This window comes from Zea mays, chromosome 4 (genome assembly GCF_902167145.1).
Source record: "Zea mays cultivar B73 chromosome 4, Zm-B73-REFERENCE-NAM-5.0, whole genome shotgun sequence".
Classification (NCBI taxonomy): domain Eukaryota; kingdom Viridiplantae; phylum Streptophyta; class Magnoliopsida; order Poales; family Poaceae; genus Zea; species Zea mays.
Genome location: NC_050099.1, coordinates 249,359,706 through 249,379,324, shown reverse-complemented (window position 1 = coordinate 249,379,324; position 19,619 = coordinate 249,359,706). Strand labels below are relative to the sequence as shown.

The 19,619-nt window shown below is 49.4% G+C and overlaps 1 protein-coding gene across 1 annotated transcript; it reads left to right on the top strand.

Annotated features, from left to right (window-relative positions):
* The first annotated feature begins 524 nt into the window (after window positions 1–524).
* LOC103656048 (binding partner of ACD11 1) lies at window positions 525–2,640 on the top strand. Its single transcript, XM_020552391.2, has 6 exons — window positions 525–786; window positions 1,125–1,157; window positions 1,267–1,366; window positions 1,445–1,520; window positions 1,893–1,976; window positions 2,062–2,640. Exons 1-6 carry the CDS (start codon window positions 525–527, stop codon window positions 2,638–2,640), a joined length of 1,134 nt encoding a protein of 377 aa, XP_020407980.2.
* Window positions 2,641–19,619: the final 16,979 nt, after the last annotated feature.

The window sequence follows — 19,619 nt, the reverse complement described above, 5'->3', positions numbered from 1 at the left end:
GGTGCCCGAAGCTTCCCCCACCTCCCGGACGGACGCGGTGGTGCCCAGGCTTGCACGGTGGAGTCTCGCCAGAGCACTAAAACCCGATGATTAAGAACCCCAATCCCCTAGCCCGACGGATCAAAGCATAGAGAACCAGAGAGCGAAGTGGTGGGGTTTCATTACCGGCCTCCACGCAGTGTAGTTCTCTGTTTGCGATGAGAGACGACCACGCGGTGATGAAGCGCTCCGGTGCGGAATTGGCCAAGCTTCAATCGATCACCGCCCACAGAGACTCCATCTGTGCGGTGCGTCGACACCGACTACCATGGCACCGGCACCAGCAACTCCATCTATGCGGCGGTGCAAGGTGGCGTCGGGGCCGGGGCTCGGGCCGGCGGGGTTCGATGGGTGCTCTAGGGTTGGGCTCTATACGGGGGGTGGCTGAGGCGTGGGCGGTGGGGCAACGCGGTATAGGCGAGGGGGACGTGAGCGGGGGCCGACTGCGGCTCACGCGGAGGAGGGGGTGAGCAGATTGGAGAAGGATGAAGGGCGAGGGCAGGATCTCGAATCCGGTGGCAAACGGCAGGGACGCTGGAGGCCACGGGTGGAAGCTGGCAAGCTGCGGCCCGGACGCTGCAGCCCGCGGCTGGCGGCTGGCAAGCAGCGGGGACGCTAGAGACCGCGGTGGCAAGCTGCGGGGGCGGCCGGGACGCTGCGTGCCTGATGGCTGGCGCCTGGCAAGCGGCGGGGTGCTGGAGATTAGGGTTTTTGGCAAGTGGCCGGGACGCTGCGTGCCTGATGGCTGTGCGGGATCGGACAATATCAGACGTCGGGAGAATGGACGGCTGAGATCGCAGAATGGTATAACGGCAGGCTACCCTTACCGTCTTAATAAATAGTAGAGATAATAGTGCGAGTGCATCATGCCATAGAGCTGAAATAAAATCTGCATGGTACTTTGATATTTCAATGTAAAAAAAGGATATACCTCTTTCACTTGCTTTCCAACGGACAAGTTGAGATTTGCTCTAGCTAGTTGCCGCGCTTCCGGTACTGGTAGAAGCAGGCGCTTTTGGCGCATTATTTGTCACAAAAAAGAACACAATGAATTCCTTAGATTAAGTCTTTATCCCACCTTTCAGATGTAAGGTCAATGAGATCAACGACCTTGTTGAGTAATTCTCTAGATATGGTAGTTTAAAGAATATAAAACATGTATTTATCGAAACTGCCGATTGATTCTTGTCCTCCAACTTTTTTTTAAGGCGACCATGGCAGGCACAGGCACGGTAAAGGTCCACAACGTCTCACTTAAAGCATCAGAGCAAGATATTAGTGAGTTCTTCTCATTTTTTGGTGAGATTGTGCATGTAGAATTGAAAAGGTTAGTGCCAATATCATCTCCATGATATATTTCGGTAGCATAAGCGCATGCATGATTTGACCTGGAATGCTTTTGCAGTTGTGATGAGCGGTCGCAATTTGCCTACATCACGTTCAGAGATAATCAAGGAGCAGAGAGGGATATGCTTCTTACGGTATAAGTTTTTGCGTTGGTTTCTACGGTCTGCTACAAATTATTTATGACGATGATCATCTTCATACACTTTGCCAATGAAATAAGGGCCTGCAAATTTAGTATTATATCCACTGATTTTGTTGAATGAGAGATGGTTACTACTACTACTTCTCTTTTTCTAGATTTGAGAGTCCTGAACTTAATATGAATATGCAGTTTGCATACATGGTTTCTTCCATGAAACTGCCGTGTATGATGTGTTCTTGTTATTGGTCTTTAACTACTATATTTTCCATCTCATTTGATTTTCTTGTCTTTTACCTAACATTGTGTTAAAGGTAACCTTTCTACACTTATGAATTCTATTACGTAAATCCGTGCTTTAATGCAGGGAGCGACTATAGAAGATATGGCTGTCATCATCACACCAGCCATCGATTACAAGCTACCAGCGTTTGTTTTAGCTGATCTAGAGGTAGAACCATGTTACATCAAATCCCCCATTAGCAAAATTTCTTTTAACAAGCTCAGACTCCTAATGCCGCCAACTGCATTATCAGTCAAAAAACACTGGTGGCATGGAATCTGCTCTTCAGAAGGCTGAGGATATTGCAGTTTCTATGTTAGCCAAAGGGTTTGTTCTCGGCATGGACGCAGTTGAAAAAGCAAAGGCTTTCGTTGAAAAGCATCAGCTCACATCAACTGCAACTGCCAAAGTCGCTTCCCTTGACAGGACAATGGGCTTAAGCCAGAAGTTCAGCACCAGGACCTTAGTGGTGAATGAGAAAATGAAGGAGATGGATGAGAAGTACCAGGTTGCAGAGAAGACCAAGTCAGCATTAGCTGCAACCGAACAGACTGTCTCTACTGCTAGTTCTGTCATCATGAGTAACAGGTATATCCTTACAGGTGCAGCATGGGTAACTGATGCCTACAACAAGGTTGCAACCACTACAACTGATGCTAGCAAGTCGATAAAGGAAAGGATGATGGCTGAGCAGGAGGGAGCCAATCAGAGCGGTGAAACCGCAAAAGTTGATTTGCTTGAAATCTCTGAAGCGAATGAGCAAGAGTGGAAGCGTCATGAAGATGACTCTACAAAGAACGTCGTTCAAGAAAGTCCTGAAATGACTTGTTAGGAGAGTGAGCATCAGGCGGGTGAACGTCAAATGACTAATGTAGCAGGTAACTCGAAAACGGGTATAGAGGAGTAGAAAAATCACGAGGGTGAAATAGCAGTAGTATCCCACATGCAAGAAAACATAGATACAGCTGAGAAGGATCCTAGCTGCCACGAGAGTGAAGTATCCAAGGCCAATGTTCATGATAGCGTTCTAATGACAGAGCAAAGTGAGCGAGAGCATAATCAACCCGAAGGTGAATTTGCAAACACTCATGTCCCAGGAAGCCCTGTCACTATTCCGGTCACCGTGTCCACTATTGACGGGAACTCTAGCAACGGTCCCAAGAAGCCTGATTCTGCTGAGGGTTTTCTATGATATGTTATTGTAAATCTAGATTGGGGGTGATGATGATAGTTCATTTCAGCTCTTTCTATTGGATCTGTCATCCTTCTTGCTTAATTGTTCACAGGCAATGATAGTTTTATTCAGCTCTTCAGCTAAATTTTTCACCCTTTAGTGTTGCTTTCGAGCAGTAGTTTATTCAGCTCTTACTGTTGATTTTGATATCCTTCAATGTCGTTTCTGAGCATAATAGAGGCTACAAAGTCGTAGTAGCAACATTTTATTGTTCTTTGAATATTATTTCCATGAAGCTACAACTTGATCTGTCTTCTATATTTCTTGACACGGATTGTTTTACCATCTGTGCTGGAAGTATCATCTTAGTTATTTTTTTCAACTTTGCTCCTGTCTTGTTTAGGGAAAAGAAGAATGGGAGGGTGAAGCACCGATCAGGCAACTATAGTCTAGAGGGGTGTGTGAAAGCTGATTCAAAATTTTCCGATGAGAAATCAACCTACTGCACATTAAACAACTATTTACTTTGAAGGCACTTTTTATGTTTGTCCAAGTTCAGAATTTCCAACTCGCCTTGATCCTACGTAGAACACACTCCGCCCAGAACAATTAAACTAACTCACCAACAGGCGGGATAAGAGGTTTGGCCAAAGATCAAATCGTCAGCACGTAATCTTTAAGCAATAAATCCCTAGAACCCTAATCTCAATCAAAGAGTAAAGAGCGAGAAGGACAGGGGATGAGCAGAACACCTTGAATCGCCGAGGATGAGATTTCCACATCGGGGTACAGCAGGTCCCCGGCCTTCCATGGAGAGCAGCGTGGATCTCGCACAGGAGTTCGCGACCTCGGTAGGAAAGCAGCTCAGTGGGGGAGTGGATCACGGGGTAGAGCAAGTCCCTGTCCTTCCTTGGAGAGCAATGTAAATCCCTAGAACCCTAATCTCAATCAAAGAGTAAAGAGCGAGAAGGACAGGTGGTGAGCAGAACACCTTGAATCGCCGAGGATGACAGGGGGTGAGCAGCACCACGGGCTTGGAGAGCGGACGCGCGGTGGCGGACGCCGCGGTCACGACGGTGATGGGCGGGCGGAGCAGGACGAAGGTCGTAGCGGCGGCGACGACCGCGGTGAGGAGGAGCAGGAGGCGGGAGGCGGTGGAGGGCTGGGGTGACCATAGAGGGGGAGAGGAGAGCGGCGGTGGGCCGCGGCGAGTCGCCGGGGGTCCGGACCTCGACTGAGTGGGGCGGAGACGCCATCGGCGGGCGATGCTTTGGGGCGTTGCAGGTTGTCCAGCGGGAGAGAAGATGGGGCGGTGGAGCCTGACAAGCGGCGGTGGCGCAGGGCTGGATGCCGCGGCCACGGATTAGGGTTTCATGGGAGATGGGCCTCGGACAAATTGGTAGATGGGCCTCACACGGCGCATGTGTCTGTTTTCATTTTTTTGCAAGGTAAAATTAGTACCACATTGCCCATCGGTTGGTGTTGAAACCTGCTTATATGTCTTCCTGTGCGCGTTGTAGTACGATTGTTATCACATGGCGCATGTGCCTTCCTGTGCGCGTGACATGTGTAGTAGTACTATTTTTTGTAAAAAATGTGTTATGGGCTGAACCGGGAGCATGCACGCAGGAGCAAGCGGGCCCTACCTGTCAGAGACCAAACGGCAATAATGCACATTGACCACTGATGACCAGCCGATACGAAGAATACCATGTGTGACGCATGCAATATGTGCAAGGAATTTGAGAAGGAAAAATGGAGGAAACCAAAGGGACGCATAGATCCTCCTTGTCTTGCCTTTGTCATCTACACTTGGTCGCCCATGCATGTGCTCTGTCTATCTATATATCAAACATGGATCGATCCACAAGGCCTATATCCAGGCAAATAGTTCTATCGACATAATCCAACTGTCAAGCAAATAAATGTTTCGACACTCGCTACAAGTACACCTAACGTTGGTTTTGATCTTTGACCGAGTAAAAGCACGAGTGTCGGTCTTGGCAACCCACTAACTTGATACAGCCACTCTTCTTCTTCCAACCTTCATACATCCATTGACGATACTTCGTCATACTAGATACAAAACGTTAACTTAGTTAAGTAATGCATGAACCGTCGATTATTACAAAGAAATCAAGCCTCTACATCTATAGGAAATGATATATAGGTCCTAAACCCACCCGGATGTGACCGTATTTATGACGAGGCGTGAGCTCGAACGAAATTTTGGCAACATCACCTCGTTGTTCTCCATTTGCACATCTGAAAATGGCGCAACGCAAAACAAAAAGGGTTATGCTGTCGAAATGACGCACGAACACATGCCTTGCCATAAACACGGGTGTGGGGGACGGATATCCCCCGGGTCCACCAGAAGGATAAAAGACCCCACCAAAGGCCCGTGGGCCCAATAATTCGCGAGGTCATCCCTTCGTGGGCCTGGGAAAGAACGCCTAGTGAAATGGATCGACACAAGATCGGATCGACGCAAGCCCAGACGGCCCAACGAATTCAACAGTGACCCGACCTTCCCGCGCAGGAGCCTCGTACATCGGAACCGAGCGAGGATGGGTCTCTTGAATTATAGGAAGATAGACTCAGTCAGTTCACTATTACTTAGGCACACATTGTTATCATATCCACATGTAATGCCCCACGATCGAGTATATAAGGCCTAGGGGACACCCCTTCAAAGACATCTACCTCACTACTTAGTCACCCAACCGGCTCTCTACTTTTCCAACACTAGAGAACCTCCTTGTAACCCACCACATAAAGTACTCACGCCAGGACGTAGGGTGTTACGTGTCTCAAAGCGGCCCGAACCTGTACACAACTGTCCTACTCCAAAAAGCACCTTGAGGGGCAACCCCAGGTGCGCGGTCGGACCCAAAACACCGACAGCTAGCGCGCTAGGTAGGGGGTGTGTCACCGATCTAAGCTAGCTCAATGGCAGTCACCTTCCACCACAAGATCATCCTCCGTCCCGGGTCCGTGTTCTGCTTCGGAACTATCTCATCTGTAGCGGATGAGGAGGGAACTCTGCATCGCATCGCGGATCCACCGGAGAGAAAGTCTTCCTCAAAGATCTTCGAGAAAATCGGAGCAAAGCAGGAAAAAGTGCGACCTCCAGCGCTCCGAAAAAAGTTCACCTTCAGCAAGCTAGGAGCCGAGGGTCCGTCTACCCGGAGAACTCCGCTGTCCACCTCTCCGACGGAAAAATGGACACGGATCACAAGGAAAAAGGAAGCGAATGAGGCAAAGGATCGTCAAGCTGCTCTTTCTGTGCCTCCGTCCTCAAAGAAGGGCAGAAAGAGAATCGTCGCGACAACTGTTCCATTCTACCCCGACATCCTCTTCATCAGGGGAAGAGCAAAATCGAATCCTATCTCCGACGATGAACTGACTGCACTAGGAGAAGAACCTCTTCATCGGGAATCTCGCCGGCGGAGAAACCGACGCCGAAATATTCGGCGACATCACGAGGCCGGAGAACGGGATCCGGCGCAGCCCGTATCACGAGACGAGGTCTCAGAAGTGGGAGAAACTCCGGAAGAATGGGTCCTCAGAGAAAGAAGGAACTCTCAACGACGTGACCGTCGGCAGGCTCAAGAACAGGCTGAGCAGGAAACAAGGCAACGTCGAGAGAATCCACTCTTCGGACGCAACCTGAACCCCGACTTCGCCCGAGCCATGAACACACCGAGTGAAGTCGGTGGGGTATTGGCTCGGATAGCTGATGGCCTCCCCCGGACTCCAGACGCCGAGGGCTATCGGCGGCTGTTCACTCGGGCGGCCAACCACCTTCTGCCACTCGCTCATCCGTCGAGCGATCTACGACACGCCATCAACAGTCGGCGGGACGCGCGGAGCTCCATCAACGCTTCGCGCGAACGACGACACGAGAACGAGATCCGTCGCCGAGAAGAGTGTGACCGGGATCACGACATCCCGGCACGGAGTCAGGCCACCAGGATTGAGTCGGCAATGGCTTCGACTGGTGGCACCACCTGGGGATGGTCGAGGCACCATGACAACCACTCCCCTCCCCGGGACAGACATCATCATCGACGACAAGAGGACACGTGTGGAGTATCGGCACTTACTCCACGCCTCAGGGCCATTCAGTGGCCCCCTAACTTCAAGGTCTCCAACGTTGACAAATATGAACCCAAGCAGGATCCGGGAGGCTGGCTGGCCGTCTACACCACTGCCGCCCGAGCCGTTGGGGCAACCGAAGATGTGATGACCGCGTACTTACCTATTGTCCTTGGACAAGACGCGCTGCAATGGCTGCGACACCTACCTCGACATTGCATCGACGACTGGAGCGACTTCAGTCGGCGCTTCACCGCCAACTTCCAATCTCTCTCCGATAAACCGGCGCAACCATGGGACCTCAAATCCATCAAGCGCCGGGGGGACGGAACTCTCCGGTCGTACCTCAAAAGATTTCAGACCATGAGAAATCGCATCCCCGAGGTCGCGGAAGCAGCAGTGATCGAGGACTTCTACCGGGGATCCAATGACTCGGCCTTCGTCCGAGCCATACTACAGAAGGCGCCGACCACTTCTGAGCAGCTATTTCGGGAAGCCGACCTCTACATCACCGCCGACGAACGAGCTCAAGACCTCATCGGAGGAGCAAAGCCCGCACCGGCAGCACCGCGACGTGATACGAACCAGCAACCTGACAAACGCTGGGAGAAAAGGCCTCGTGAAGAGGTCCACGCCGCCGGACCGCCCGCCTCTCGCGCCCGAGGAGGACCTCACGGAGGCGAGCGCACACTGGACGACATCCTCGATGCCCAGTGCCCGTACCACAAGGACATGCGCCACACCCTCCGGAACTGCAGAGACTTCAAGCATTCCGTGGGGAACGGCCGACCCTTCCAACCTCTACCTCCTCCCCCGCCGCGAGGAGAACCGCGACAACCCCAACAACAGGAGGAGGGAGGAGGTGGAGCCTTCCCGCGCGTTGATAGAGAAGTCAACGTCATCTTCGGCGGACACGGGTCGCAAGAAAGCAAGAGACAACAAAAGCTCAACGATCGTCAGATACTGGTGGCGGCTACCGGTCCTCCCGCCCCGTACCGATGGTCTGAGCACCCGATCACCTTCACCCGGGCAGATCAGTGGCTCAACTTCGACCACCCAGGCAAGTACCCGCTCCTCGTCGATCCGGTGATCCGAGAGAGCAGGGTAAAGAAGGTATTAGTGGACGGGGGAAGCAGCATCAATGTCACCTTCCCCCGGACGCTCCAAGGCTTGGGAGTCCCCCTTAAAGAGCTCCACGAGTCGGACACACCCTTCTTCGGCATCGTGTCGACTGAAGGAGAATATCCGCTAGGCCACATCTACATGTCGGTCACCTTCAAAACTCCGGAAAACTACAGGACCGAGTTCCTGAGGTTCGAGGTGGCAAACTTCGACTACGGATACAACACCATCATCGGGAGGCCTGGATTGGCGAAGTTCATGGCCATTCCACATTATACATACATGATATTGAAGATGCCAGGACCACAAGGAATCATAACTGTGCGTGCTGACTTCCATGCGCCGCAGAATGTTTTCGAGTGGCCATTCAGGCGGCCCTCACCACCAAACCATCGGCTACTTCTTCTGCGCAGGCGAACTCAGAGCCTGAGGAGGACCTCGCGGTACCCGCGAATGAAGCTCAAGCCGTGACCTCTATACGGCCGACTGAAGAAACCAAGAGAATCAATCTTGGGTTCGTCGACGAGCGCAAAACTGCTATCATCAGTTCCAGTCTGGATGACAAATAGGAAGGCACGCTCGTCCAGTTTTTGCAAGATATCCGAGACGTATTCGCATGGCAACCTGTGGATATGCCGAGAGTCCCGAGAGAACTGGCCGAGCACAAACTGAAGGTCTACCCCTAGGCGAGGCCGATCCGACAAAAATTGCGTCGCTTCACGCCCAACAAGAGAGAAGCCATCCGTGCTGAGCTGGCTCGCTTGGTCACGGCCGGATTCATTAGAGAGGTGTTACATCCTGAGTGGTTACCTAACCCTGTTCTTGTACTCAAAAAGAATAAAGTGGATTGGCGCATGTGCGTCGACTATACGGATCTCAACAAACACTGTCCGAAGGATCCCTTCGGACTTCCTAGGATAGACCAGGTGGTGGACTCAACCGCCGGATGTTCTGTGTTGTCTTTCTTGGATTGCTACTCTGGGTATCATCAGATTAGCTTGGCAAAAGAAGACGAGGAAAAAACAGCGTTCATCACCCCGTTCGGAGCCTTCTGCTATACCTCCATGTCGTTCGGCCTCAAAAACGCTGGAGCGACTTATCAGAGAGCTATTCAGACATGCTTAGCCGACCACTGGGGCAAGCGTGTGGAAGCTTATGTGGATGATGTGGTGATTAAGACATAGAATTCAGAAAATTTCATTGAAGATTTACAGTTGGTCTTCAACATTCTACGGCGATATCGATGGAAGCTTAATCCTGAAAAATGTGTCTTCGGAGTACCGGCAGGAAAGTTGCTCGAGTTTATTGTCAGCCACCGGGGAATTGAGGCCAATCCGGAAAAGATCGAGGCTATCATGAGAATGAAAGCACCACGATCACAGAAGAAAGTACAAAGATTTACCGGATGCATGGCAGCTCTAAGCAGATTCATATCAAGGCTGGGAGAAAAAGGCTTATCGTTCTATAAGTTGCTCAAGAAGGTAGACAAATTCCAGTGGACTTCAGAAGCACAGGAAGCTCCAGATGCGCTGAAGAAATTCTTGACAACACCACCAGTGTTAAAACCACCTCGCCGAGCCACGCTGATTCAACCGGCTGAAGATCTGCTATTATACATCTCTTGCACACTCACGTGGTGAGCACCGCGTTGGTAGTCGAGCGAGCAGAAGAAGGACATGCATACCCAGTACAACATTCTGTCTATTTCATCAGTGAAGTCCTGGGTACCTCGAAGAAGAAATACCCTCAAGTTCAGAAATTATTATATGCAGTACTTCTAACTGCACGCAAGCTCCGTCACTACTTCGACGACCACAAAATCATAGTAGTCACTGGATTTCCGATAGGGGATATTCTTCACAATAAAGAAGCCATCGGAAGAATAGCCAAGTGGGCCTGTGAACTGGGATCTCATGACATTGAATTTCGACCTCGCACCGCCATCAAAACTCAAGCACTGGTTGACTTTGTATCAGAGTGGACCGAGCAACAGGTGCCAGATAACCCGGAAACTGCAGAAGTATGGCGCATGTATTTTGATGGCTCGTTGAAACTGCAGGGGGCAGGCGCACGGATCCTCTTCATTCCACCCGGAGGTGAACAACTCAAATATGCTCTTCAATTGTTATTTCCAGCATCCAACAATGCAGCAGAATACAAAGCTCTGATTCATGGACTGAACATTGCCATATCACTGAGCATCAAGAGACTGATGGTATACAAAGATTCTCTGGTGGTCATAAGTCAGATAAATAAAGAATGAGATTGCTCGAATGATTCCATGGGAAAATACTGCACCGCTGTCCGAAAACTAGAAGACAAATTTGAGGGTCTGGAATTTCATCATGTGGAGAGAGACCGCAACACGGCAGCTGATGCATTGTCCAAGCTAGGATCCAGTCGAACTCAGGTCCCACCTGGAGTTTTTGTCCAAGAAGTACTGCACCCGAGCATTTCACTAGATCGGGTAGAGGAATGCAATATTCTGAGCCAACCAGAGCCAGATGACTAGAGGGAGCCGATCATCAGGTATATAAAGAATGAGGAGGAACCAGATGACAAAAATGCAGCCGAACGCATTGCGAGGCAATCAGCTCATTATACTCTCATTGGAGAAACGCTATACAGAAGGGGCGCATCAGGATTCCTCATGAAATGCATTCTCTCGACTACTGGAAAACAACTTCTGGATGAGGTCCATGCTGGGCAATGCGGGATACACGCAGCATCCAGGACCCTGGTTGGGAAGGTCTTCAGGTCGGGTTTCTACTGGCCAACAGCAAAGAGTGATGCAGCCGAGTTAGTCCAGAGGTGCGAAGCCTGCCAGTACTTATCAAAACAGCAGCATTTACCAGCACAGAAACTGCAAACCATACCTGTAACCTGGCCGTTCACATGTTGGGGACTGGATATGATTGAACCCTTCAAGAAAGCTCAAGGAGGATACACTCATGTACTAGTTGCTATCGACAAATTCACTAAATAGATAGAGTTCAAACCCATTGCCTCTCTAACTTCAGCTAAGGCGGTGGAATTCATACAAGACATAATATTCAGGTTCGGAATACCAAATAGCATCATAACCGACCTAGGATCCAATTTCACAAGCTCAGAGTTTTTCGATTTCTGCGAACAAAAAAAGCATTCAAATCAAATATGCCTCGGTGGCGCACCCAAGAGCCAACGGGCAGGTAGAAAGAGCCAACGGGATGATATTGGAAGCACTCAGAAAGAAAGTTTTCGACAAGAATGAAAAGTTCGCAGGAAAGTGGATTAGAGAGTTGTCGTACGTCGTTTGGAGCCTGAGAACTCAACCTAGCCGAGCTCTACATGGAAACACTCCTTTCTTCATGGTCTATGGTTCGGAGGCAGTGCTACCCGCAGATCTCAAGTTTGGGGCACCGAGGTTAATCTTTGAAAACATAGCAGAAGCTGAGGCTACTAGACTAGAAGATGTTGATATACTAGAAGAAGAACGATTGAATATGGTGATTCAGTCAGCCCGGTATCAGCAAACTCTGAGACGCTATCATGACAAGGCCATACGGCATCGATCCTTCGCAGTAGGAGACCTCGTCCTCCGTCGAATTTTAACGGGTGAGGGACGGCACAAACTGTCACCACTATGGGAAGGACCATTCATAGTAGCAGAGGTCACTCGGCCTAGATCATATCGTCTCACTCAAATGGACGACACAGAAATTGGGAACTCATGGAACATAGAACATCTCAGGAAGTTTTACCCCTAGCTATATCTCAAAAGCTATTGGGACGACAATGTATTCTGTAAACTGGGAAATATATCATCAATAAAAAGACTTCAAAGACACTCAAATTGTTCACTGTCAAACTACACGCTTACTTAACTCGGGGTGACCACTATACCCTACTAACGGAGCAATCGGCTTAAGTCGGCAACGACTTAAGGCAGTGTGACATGCTCACGCTTACTTAACTCGGGGTGACCACTATACCCTACTAACGGAGCAATCGGCTTAAGTCGGCAATGGCTTAAGGCGATGTGACATGCTCACGCTCACTTAACTCGGGGTGACCACTATACCCTACTAACGGAGCAATTGACTTAAGTCGGCAATGGCTTAAGGCGGTGTGACATGCTCACGCTTACTTAACTCGGGGTGACCATTATACCCTACTATCGGAGCAGTCGGTTTAAGTCAGTAATGACTTAAATTGGCACGGTACACTCGCGCTTACTTAATCCAACACAAGCACGTTCGCAATTACTCATCTTAGGGCGACCTCTATGCCCCGTAAAATACGAAGAAATTTCAAAACCATCACACTACATTTACTTCCGCAATTGTAGATACTGTTGTATTCTAACAACGGGAAAACAATAACGGCGTTCAGTATTACAAAGTGTTTTCTAACAAAATATCCGAGCACACTAACCACATATTCAAAACATTCAGTGTTTTTATTTGGTAATGTTCTTCTCAGGAGCGACCGATGAAGAGGGGCGACTCGAAGAATCAGGAGCGGCATTCACGTCTGCCACTATGTCGTCAGGAACAACCGCGTCAGGTCTCCTCATCAGGATTCGCCCCGCGTGAATGGCTTTGTCCATAGCTCTGTCGCGCTGGGCCCTCAGGGTAGCGGAAGTGTCTTCAGCAGCCTTGACAGCCAACCGAGCAGTTTCTAACTCCTAGGCGACTGACCTCTTGGAAGCGCACAGATCCTTGATGATAGTATCCTTGCTCGACACCAATTGTCTAAGACGAATCATATCATCCAGGGACTCTTGCACTTTATAACGATGATTATCCAAGTCTTCCATGGTGAAACGATGGCTCCTCTCCAAGATAGTCAACGAATTGCTAGCGTCGCGATATAACTTGTCAAGGTTATCACGGGAAGTTGCAAGGGCACGTTTTTCCTCCTGTAGACAAGAATTAGTTTCTCCAACGTCAAGCAAGCACTAAGAACACATCAGATAAAGCCAAGTAAAGCTTAATTCATTGGTCACCTTTTCAGAGTCGAGCTGAGCACGGAGAGTGGAATTCAGCATGTTGGCATCATTCAGAGAAGCACAAACCCGGGCCAAGTCCGTCTGATCTTGAGAATATTTCTCCTCAAGATCAGAGTACCGCCGGGCCATATCTATCAAGAAACGGTCACACAAGGGTGTTCAGCTAAAAAGCAGGTCAGTCAAGCAACCAAAGAAGAAACAAAGGGCACTGACCAGCATTCGCCATCTCTAAATCAGATACCCGCTGCCGAAGCAGCAGTGGATTCCAATGTGTCAGAGACAGAGCTCCTTCTGGGACAGAGGTACCCTGCAATCTCAGCTGACCAGCCATCTCGTCAACCAATGCCAGCAGTGGATTCCAATGTGTCAGAGACAGAGCTCCTTCTGAGACAGAGGTACCCTGCAATCTCAGCTGACCAGCCATCTCGTCAATCAATGCCTGACATTAAAAACAGATGAGTATAAGAACAGTAGTCCACCTAGAGTATAGTCAAACCAGAAGAAACCAAATTACCTGAAGGTTGGAGAAAACGAAGGAACCCCAAATCATGGGAATTCAATTGGTGACTTGATGAAGGATTACCAACCGAAGCAAGGCATCAGTGGGGACCAACTCAATGTCATCAGCGGAAATCAAAATTCCGTCATCAGGAGCGCCGACCTCTAAGGCGACTTCCTGATCCGAAGCCTGTGCCGCTACCATGCAACCAGAATGCGGAGAAGAAGACCCTACATGAACATCCATGGAAGTATGAGAGGGAGAACCCACTCGGACACCCTCGGGGGCTGGGTCATAGCTCGCGCTACCCATCCGAGCTGGATCATCTCCGGCAACACCCTCGGGGGCTGGGCAAACGCTAGCTCCATCCTTGAGGACCGAGCTCTCTGTAGCTGCCACCTCTAAGGCTGAAGGATCTTCAACAACTTCCATGGGAACAGAGCAATCCAGATCAGCCTCTCGACTCTTAATACCGCTCTCCAAGGTCGACGAGGCACGAGATGCTGCTCGGGATAACTCTAACCCGGCATCAGGCACATCAGCGCAAACTTCCATCATTCCACCATCTACCGGCTCTGACAATAGATCTTCTGGGACCATGTCTTCGAGAGTCTGATCAAAATTTGCCAGAGACAACTCTTGCAGACCAACGAGAGCAGACAAAGCTGGAGAAGGAACACCACTACTCTCCCCGCTGGCTATGTAGCGCCAGCTGTTCTTCCGAATCAAGGGAATTTCCTCCTCCTCTTCCTCATCTTCATCAATAATGCGGACGGTACACCCATTGGGTTCAACTTTGGCCGGATTACACCCATTGGGTTCAACATAATCAAGGTCACACCCATTGGGTTCAGCATTAGTCGGGTCACACCCATTGGGATCAGCTTCAGCAAAAACCGGAAATGACACTGCCTCAGCAACAGGAGCAGAAGGGCTGGCATCCTGATTCAAGCATGACACCCGACGAAGACGTCTCTTTTTCTTTTTCTTTTTCTTCCCCTCAGCAGGAGAAGTTGGAGGATTGGTTCGGCGAGGACGCTTCGGGCGAATACTATCAGACCTCTGAGTATCCAAAGCTTTGCCAGACTCGGGGATGGGTGCTACAACCAGTGTTTTAGCAGGGGCTGCATCAGAGGAATCTTCAGCCAACATGTCTAGCATGGCACTTATTTCTGCGTCACTCGGATTCAAAGGCACCTCGAAATGAACCTGTTTCTCGTCGTCGGGGATTTCGCCAAGTGAAGCAACCAAAGCCTCAACCTCTTCGGGAGAAGGTCGCACTCTAAGACCCAAACCGCTATCACCAGTAGGAGGATTTGACACAAAACTGATGAAGGCCTTGAAAGGAGGCAGATTCCAGGCTGAGTATGCAACAGGAGCACCGACATTAGACACCTTGCCTCTGAGTATCATCTCAAGCCGGCTCACCAAATCCACAGCAGAAATCTTTCTGTTGGTAACCCGGGTTGAATCAGCAAGGCCTCGATACAGATAAGCTGGATACACTCTGTCTTTTAGTGACTGAATGTTCTTGAAAACAAAATCGGCAACCACAGCCTCGACAGTCAGACCCCTCTCCTTGAACAATCCAACCTTGGCAAGCAGAGCCCCGGCCTCAGCTACCTCCAAGTCTGTGGGGGATTCAGTCCAGCTTGGAGTGCGAACATATGGCTGTCTCCTTGACCGAGGGGGAGGGAATTCCCGTGATTCTCCACGATAAACCATTCCAGGTGCCATCCTTTGATGCTGTCCTTGAGCGGGATGTCGAGGTACTCGGTTTTCCTCCCACGGCGCATCTCCAAACTCACACCCCCACGAGCTGGTGCTTCCCCCGGCCATCCCAGGCCGACAGTGATACAAATACTTTCATAAGCCAAAGTGTGGCAGAATACCAAGGAAGGCTTCGCACAAATGAACAAAAATGAAAACTTGCATAATGGAATTGGGATTCAGATGGGTTAGATTCAAGTGATAGAAATCAAGGAGACGGCAGAAGAAAGGAGAAATGGGAAGAGCAAGGCCGGGGATGAGAAAAGGAATGTAAATGACGGATTCGTGAGTGTCTTCTGTCGGAACAGTGACCCCACGACAGATCCACCAAGAACAGAGTTCCTTTGGAGGAAGGACTCCGACAGACACAAGATGGAGAAGATCGGATTCAGAAACGACGGACATGTGGTTACCTGCGAAAGGCAACTGGCTGTTGGGATCGATGGGAGGAATGATTGCGACAGACGAACTTTGAGTCTTCCGCTTGGGCGCCATCTCAATCTCGCCAGCGAGCGGAGCGGGAGCAATATCGCAAGAGAGCAGGGAAGGTCTGGATGCAGAAAAGCAGGACTAGGGCTCATAATGCAGAGGCATGCGACAGTGCAGTACATATGGGGTTTTCTCGGGCCAGACGCCATTTCTAAAAAGTGCCCAGTCATCACCCAGCTGTTATTTCTAAAACGCTGGCGTGCCATGTCATCACTCGGCTGTTATTTCCAAAACGGTCGACGCGGCCCAATATAACTCAGCTGCTATTTCTAAAAACGCTGACGTTATTAGACTTCACTCGGCCGCCGTTTCCAACGCGGCCGACGTGGTTCGTTGTAACTCGGCTGTTACTTCTAAAACGTCGACATTGCTAGTAGTCACTCGGCTGTTATTTCTAAGAGTGGCGATGTGGCTCCAAAGGGCTCGACCGTTACTTCTAAAACGCCGACATCGCCAGTAACCACTTGGTCGTTATTTCTAAACCACCAACGTGGCTCGTTATCACTCGGCTCTTACTTCTAAAAACGCCGACATCGCCGGTAATCACTCGACCGTTATTCCTGAAAACGCCGGCATAGCGAAGAAGGCAATCTGAAACGCGACTCGACGATTCTAAGTCGTTACTCAAGCGTTACATCCAAGAACAACATCTGCAGTAAGCATAAATATGATCGACGATCGACGGAAAAGCAGAAGGATGCACACAGAATGGGGCGAAATTCTTTTTCATTATAAAAGGGAAGCATTACCAAACTTAAAAATCAACTCATTATGAGCTGATTTTCTCCCCATTGTTCAATACCCTACACTACTGCATTATATTTCGCTACACTATACTACTAACTACTACTACATTATTTCACTAATACTACTTCTACTACTAATCTATACTAACATTTAAAACAAGTGGCGTCTAGCCACTGGCCTTGTTGCTGCCCTTGCTGCCATCGCCGCCATCACCGCTGCCACCCTTGCCGCCGCCGTCACCGCCCTTGCCGTCGCCTTTGCCGCCGTCACCGCCGATGTCACCATCACCTCCATCGTCGTCGTCGTCACCGCCGTCGCCGTCGCCGCCGCCCTCCTCGGACGAGTCCGAGGAGTTCTCCTCGTCTGAGGAGTACTCCGACTCATCCGAGCCCTCGAGCCCGGTGCGCTCGACGACCCGGATATAGGTCCACACCTCTGCGGCAATCCCCTGGGAGTCGTCTGAGTCATCAGACGACGCCGGGGGAGAGGCATGGACCAGTGAGCCCTCTGACTCGGAGGAGAACTACTCCTCCGAGTACTCCGAGTCGCCAAAGTCCTCCGAGGGAGGAGTCGGCTCACGCTTTCGCTTATCACCGGAGTGATGCGAAGAACTACCACCCTTCTTGCTCTTGCCCATGGCAGAGTAGAAGGAAAGTGAAGAGAGTAAGCAACAAGCAGCAGTAAGAGATGTGAAGACGCTGGAGAAGCAAGAACACTATTTATAGAAGAAGAAGGCAACCGCTCACCTCCTACCACGACTACCGAGCAGTCGCAAAAATTCAATATGCAATTCAAACCGTCTGGAGACACGTCAGGCGGCTGACGTCGTTCCACGTAACACGACACCCATTGGGAATCCAGTCAACTGCTTGGGCGATATGATTACACCCGCGGTCACATCAAGTTACTACTCGGAAGCAGTTTGCTAAACGCTCAGCGCACCAAGCCGTCCCTTGCCTACACCCATTGGGGGGGACGTCCAGGAATTTTCAATAGATTTTCCCAAGCAGTCACATCCATACAATATACGCAATGAATACCTCAAGACAGAAGGAAGATATCAACAGGGATCAAAGGAAAGCCAAATATAGCTGATGAGGTACAAGTCTAATCGATAGAAGCATTGAAGCACAAAGTGATATGAAGACTAGCCAAAGGCCATTTATCGAATGTCCAATCAGTCGCAGATCAAATAAATTGCAAGATCTAGCAAGATATGGATAGATCTCGTGCCCGATTTTGAAGACAAAAATGAATGCTGATCTCTAAAGCATAATGTTGATGATATAATGTTGATCTCTAAAGCATTCGACAAAAGGAAAGGATGATTTCTAAAGAAAAAAAAGAGACAGCATGAGATGAAGACCTTCGAGCGGATTATTTTCAAAAATCCACTCAAAGCTCGGGGGCTACACCCATTGGGTGCACCAATGAATCATCTACCCCGAGAGGCAGAATGCTAACCTCTAAAGCATAGGGTGAAACTAAGACAAGGCTGACTTCTGAAAAAGCACAAAGGGAAGATAAAAGTGATTTTTGAAGACTTAAAATGAAGACCTTCGAGTGGATTATTTACAAAAAACCACTCGAAGCTCAGGGGCTACACCCATTGGATGCACCTTCGGTGCACCCAATGAAATTCGGGTCCTAAAAAATCAAAATGCTGACCTCCAAAGCATAAACTCAAGGCAGAACACCGAGTCTTGAAGAGTAATAACGGAAGAAGACAGTAAAAGATCGCTTTTACTGGGTCACTCAGAGTTCAGGAGCAATGACCCGACAGACTTACTTTCGAATTATCCCTTATCAAAATTAAAAAACTGCAAGCTAGACCTTAGATCTTTGGGCCGGTTATTTCAAAATCAACCCAAAGATCGAGGGTTTGTGGGGGACGGATATCCCCCGGGTCCACCAGAAGGATAAAAGACCTCACGAAAGGCCCGTGGGCCCAATAATTCGCGAGGTCATCCCTTCGTGGGCCTGGGAAAGAACGCCTAGTGAAATGGATCGACACAAGATCGGATCGACGCAAGCCCAGACGGCCCGATGAATTCAACACTGACCCAACCTTCCCGCACAGGAGCCTCGTACATCGGAACCGAGCGAGGATGGGTCGACTGAATTGTAGGAAGATAGACTCAGTCAGTTCACTATTACTTAGGCACACGTTGTTATCATATCCATATGTAATGCCCCACGGTCGAGTATATAAGGCCTAGGGGGCACCCCTTCAAAGACATCTACCTCACTACTTAGTCACCCAACCGGCTCTCTACTTTTCCAACACTAGAGAACCTCCTTGTAACCCACCACATAAAGTACTCACGCCAGGACGTAGGGTGTTACGCATCTCAAAGCGGCCCGAACCTGTACACAACTGTCCACTGTCTCTCGTGCATCTAGCACGAACCATCGAGCTACAGTCGGTAACACCGTCCTACTCCAAAAAGCACCTTGAGGGGCAACCCCAGGTGCGCGGTCGGACCTAAAACACCGACAACGGGCCCAACACAACTCACATACGTCGCATGTGAGGTGTGTTGGGCGGAAACAGGTGACACATAGGTTCCGTTTGCTGACTCTACGATACAATAGAATCATCGTGCTTTATTACATAATTCGACTAATAAAGCTCTAATACAATATTATATATTAAATAACATTGTTTTATGTGACAAAACATATAAAATGACCTTATTTTTTAGGGCTTAATAATTACTCAGAAATTATAAATTTAAACACACCTAAGTAAATTAAAACAAACTAATTTAGTTAGATAATCACATTTCGGTCGTCGGACATAACGACCTAAACAATATTTAAAATGCAACTCATTTAATTCTACATAAAATAACTACAATCAAACAACACATACATACATACATACATATATACATACCAAATCAAGAATATACT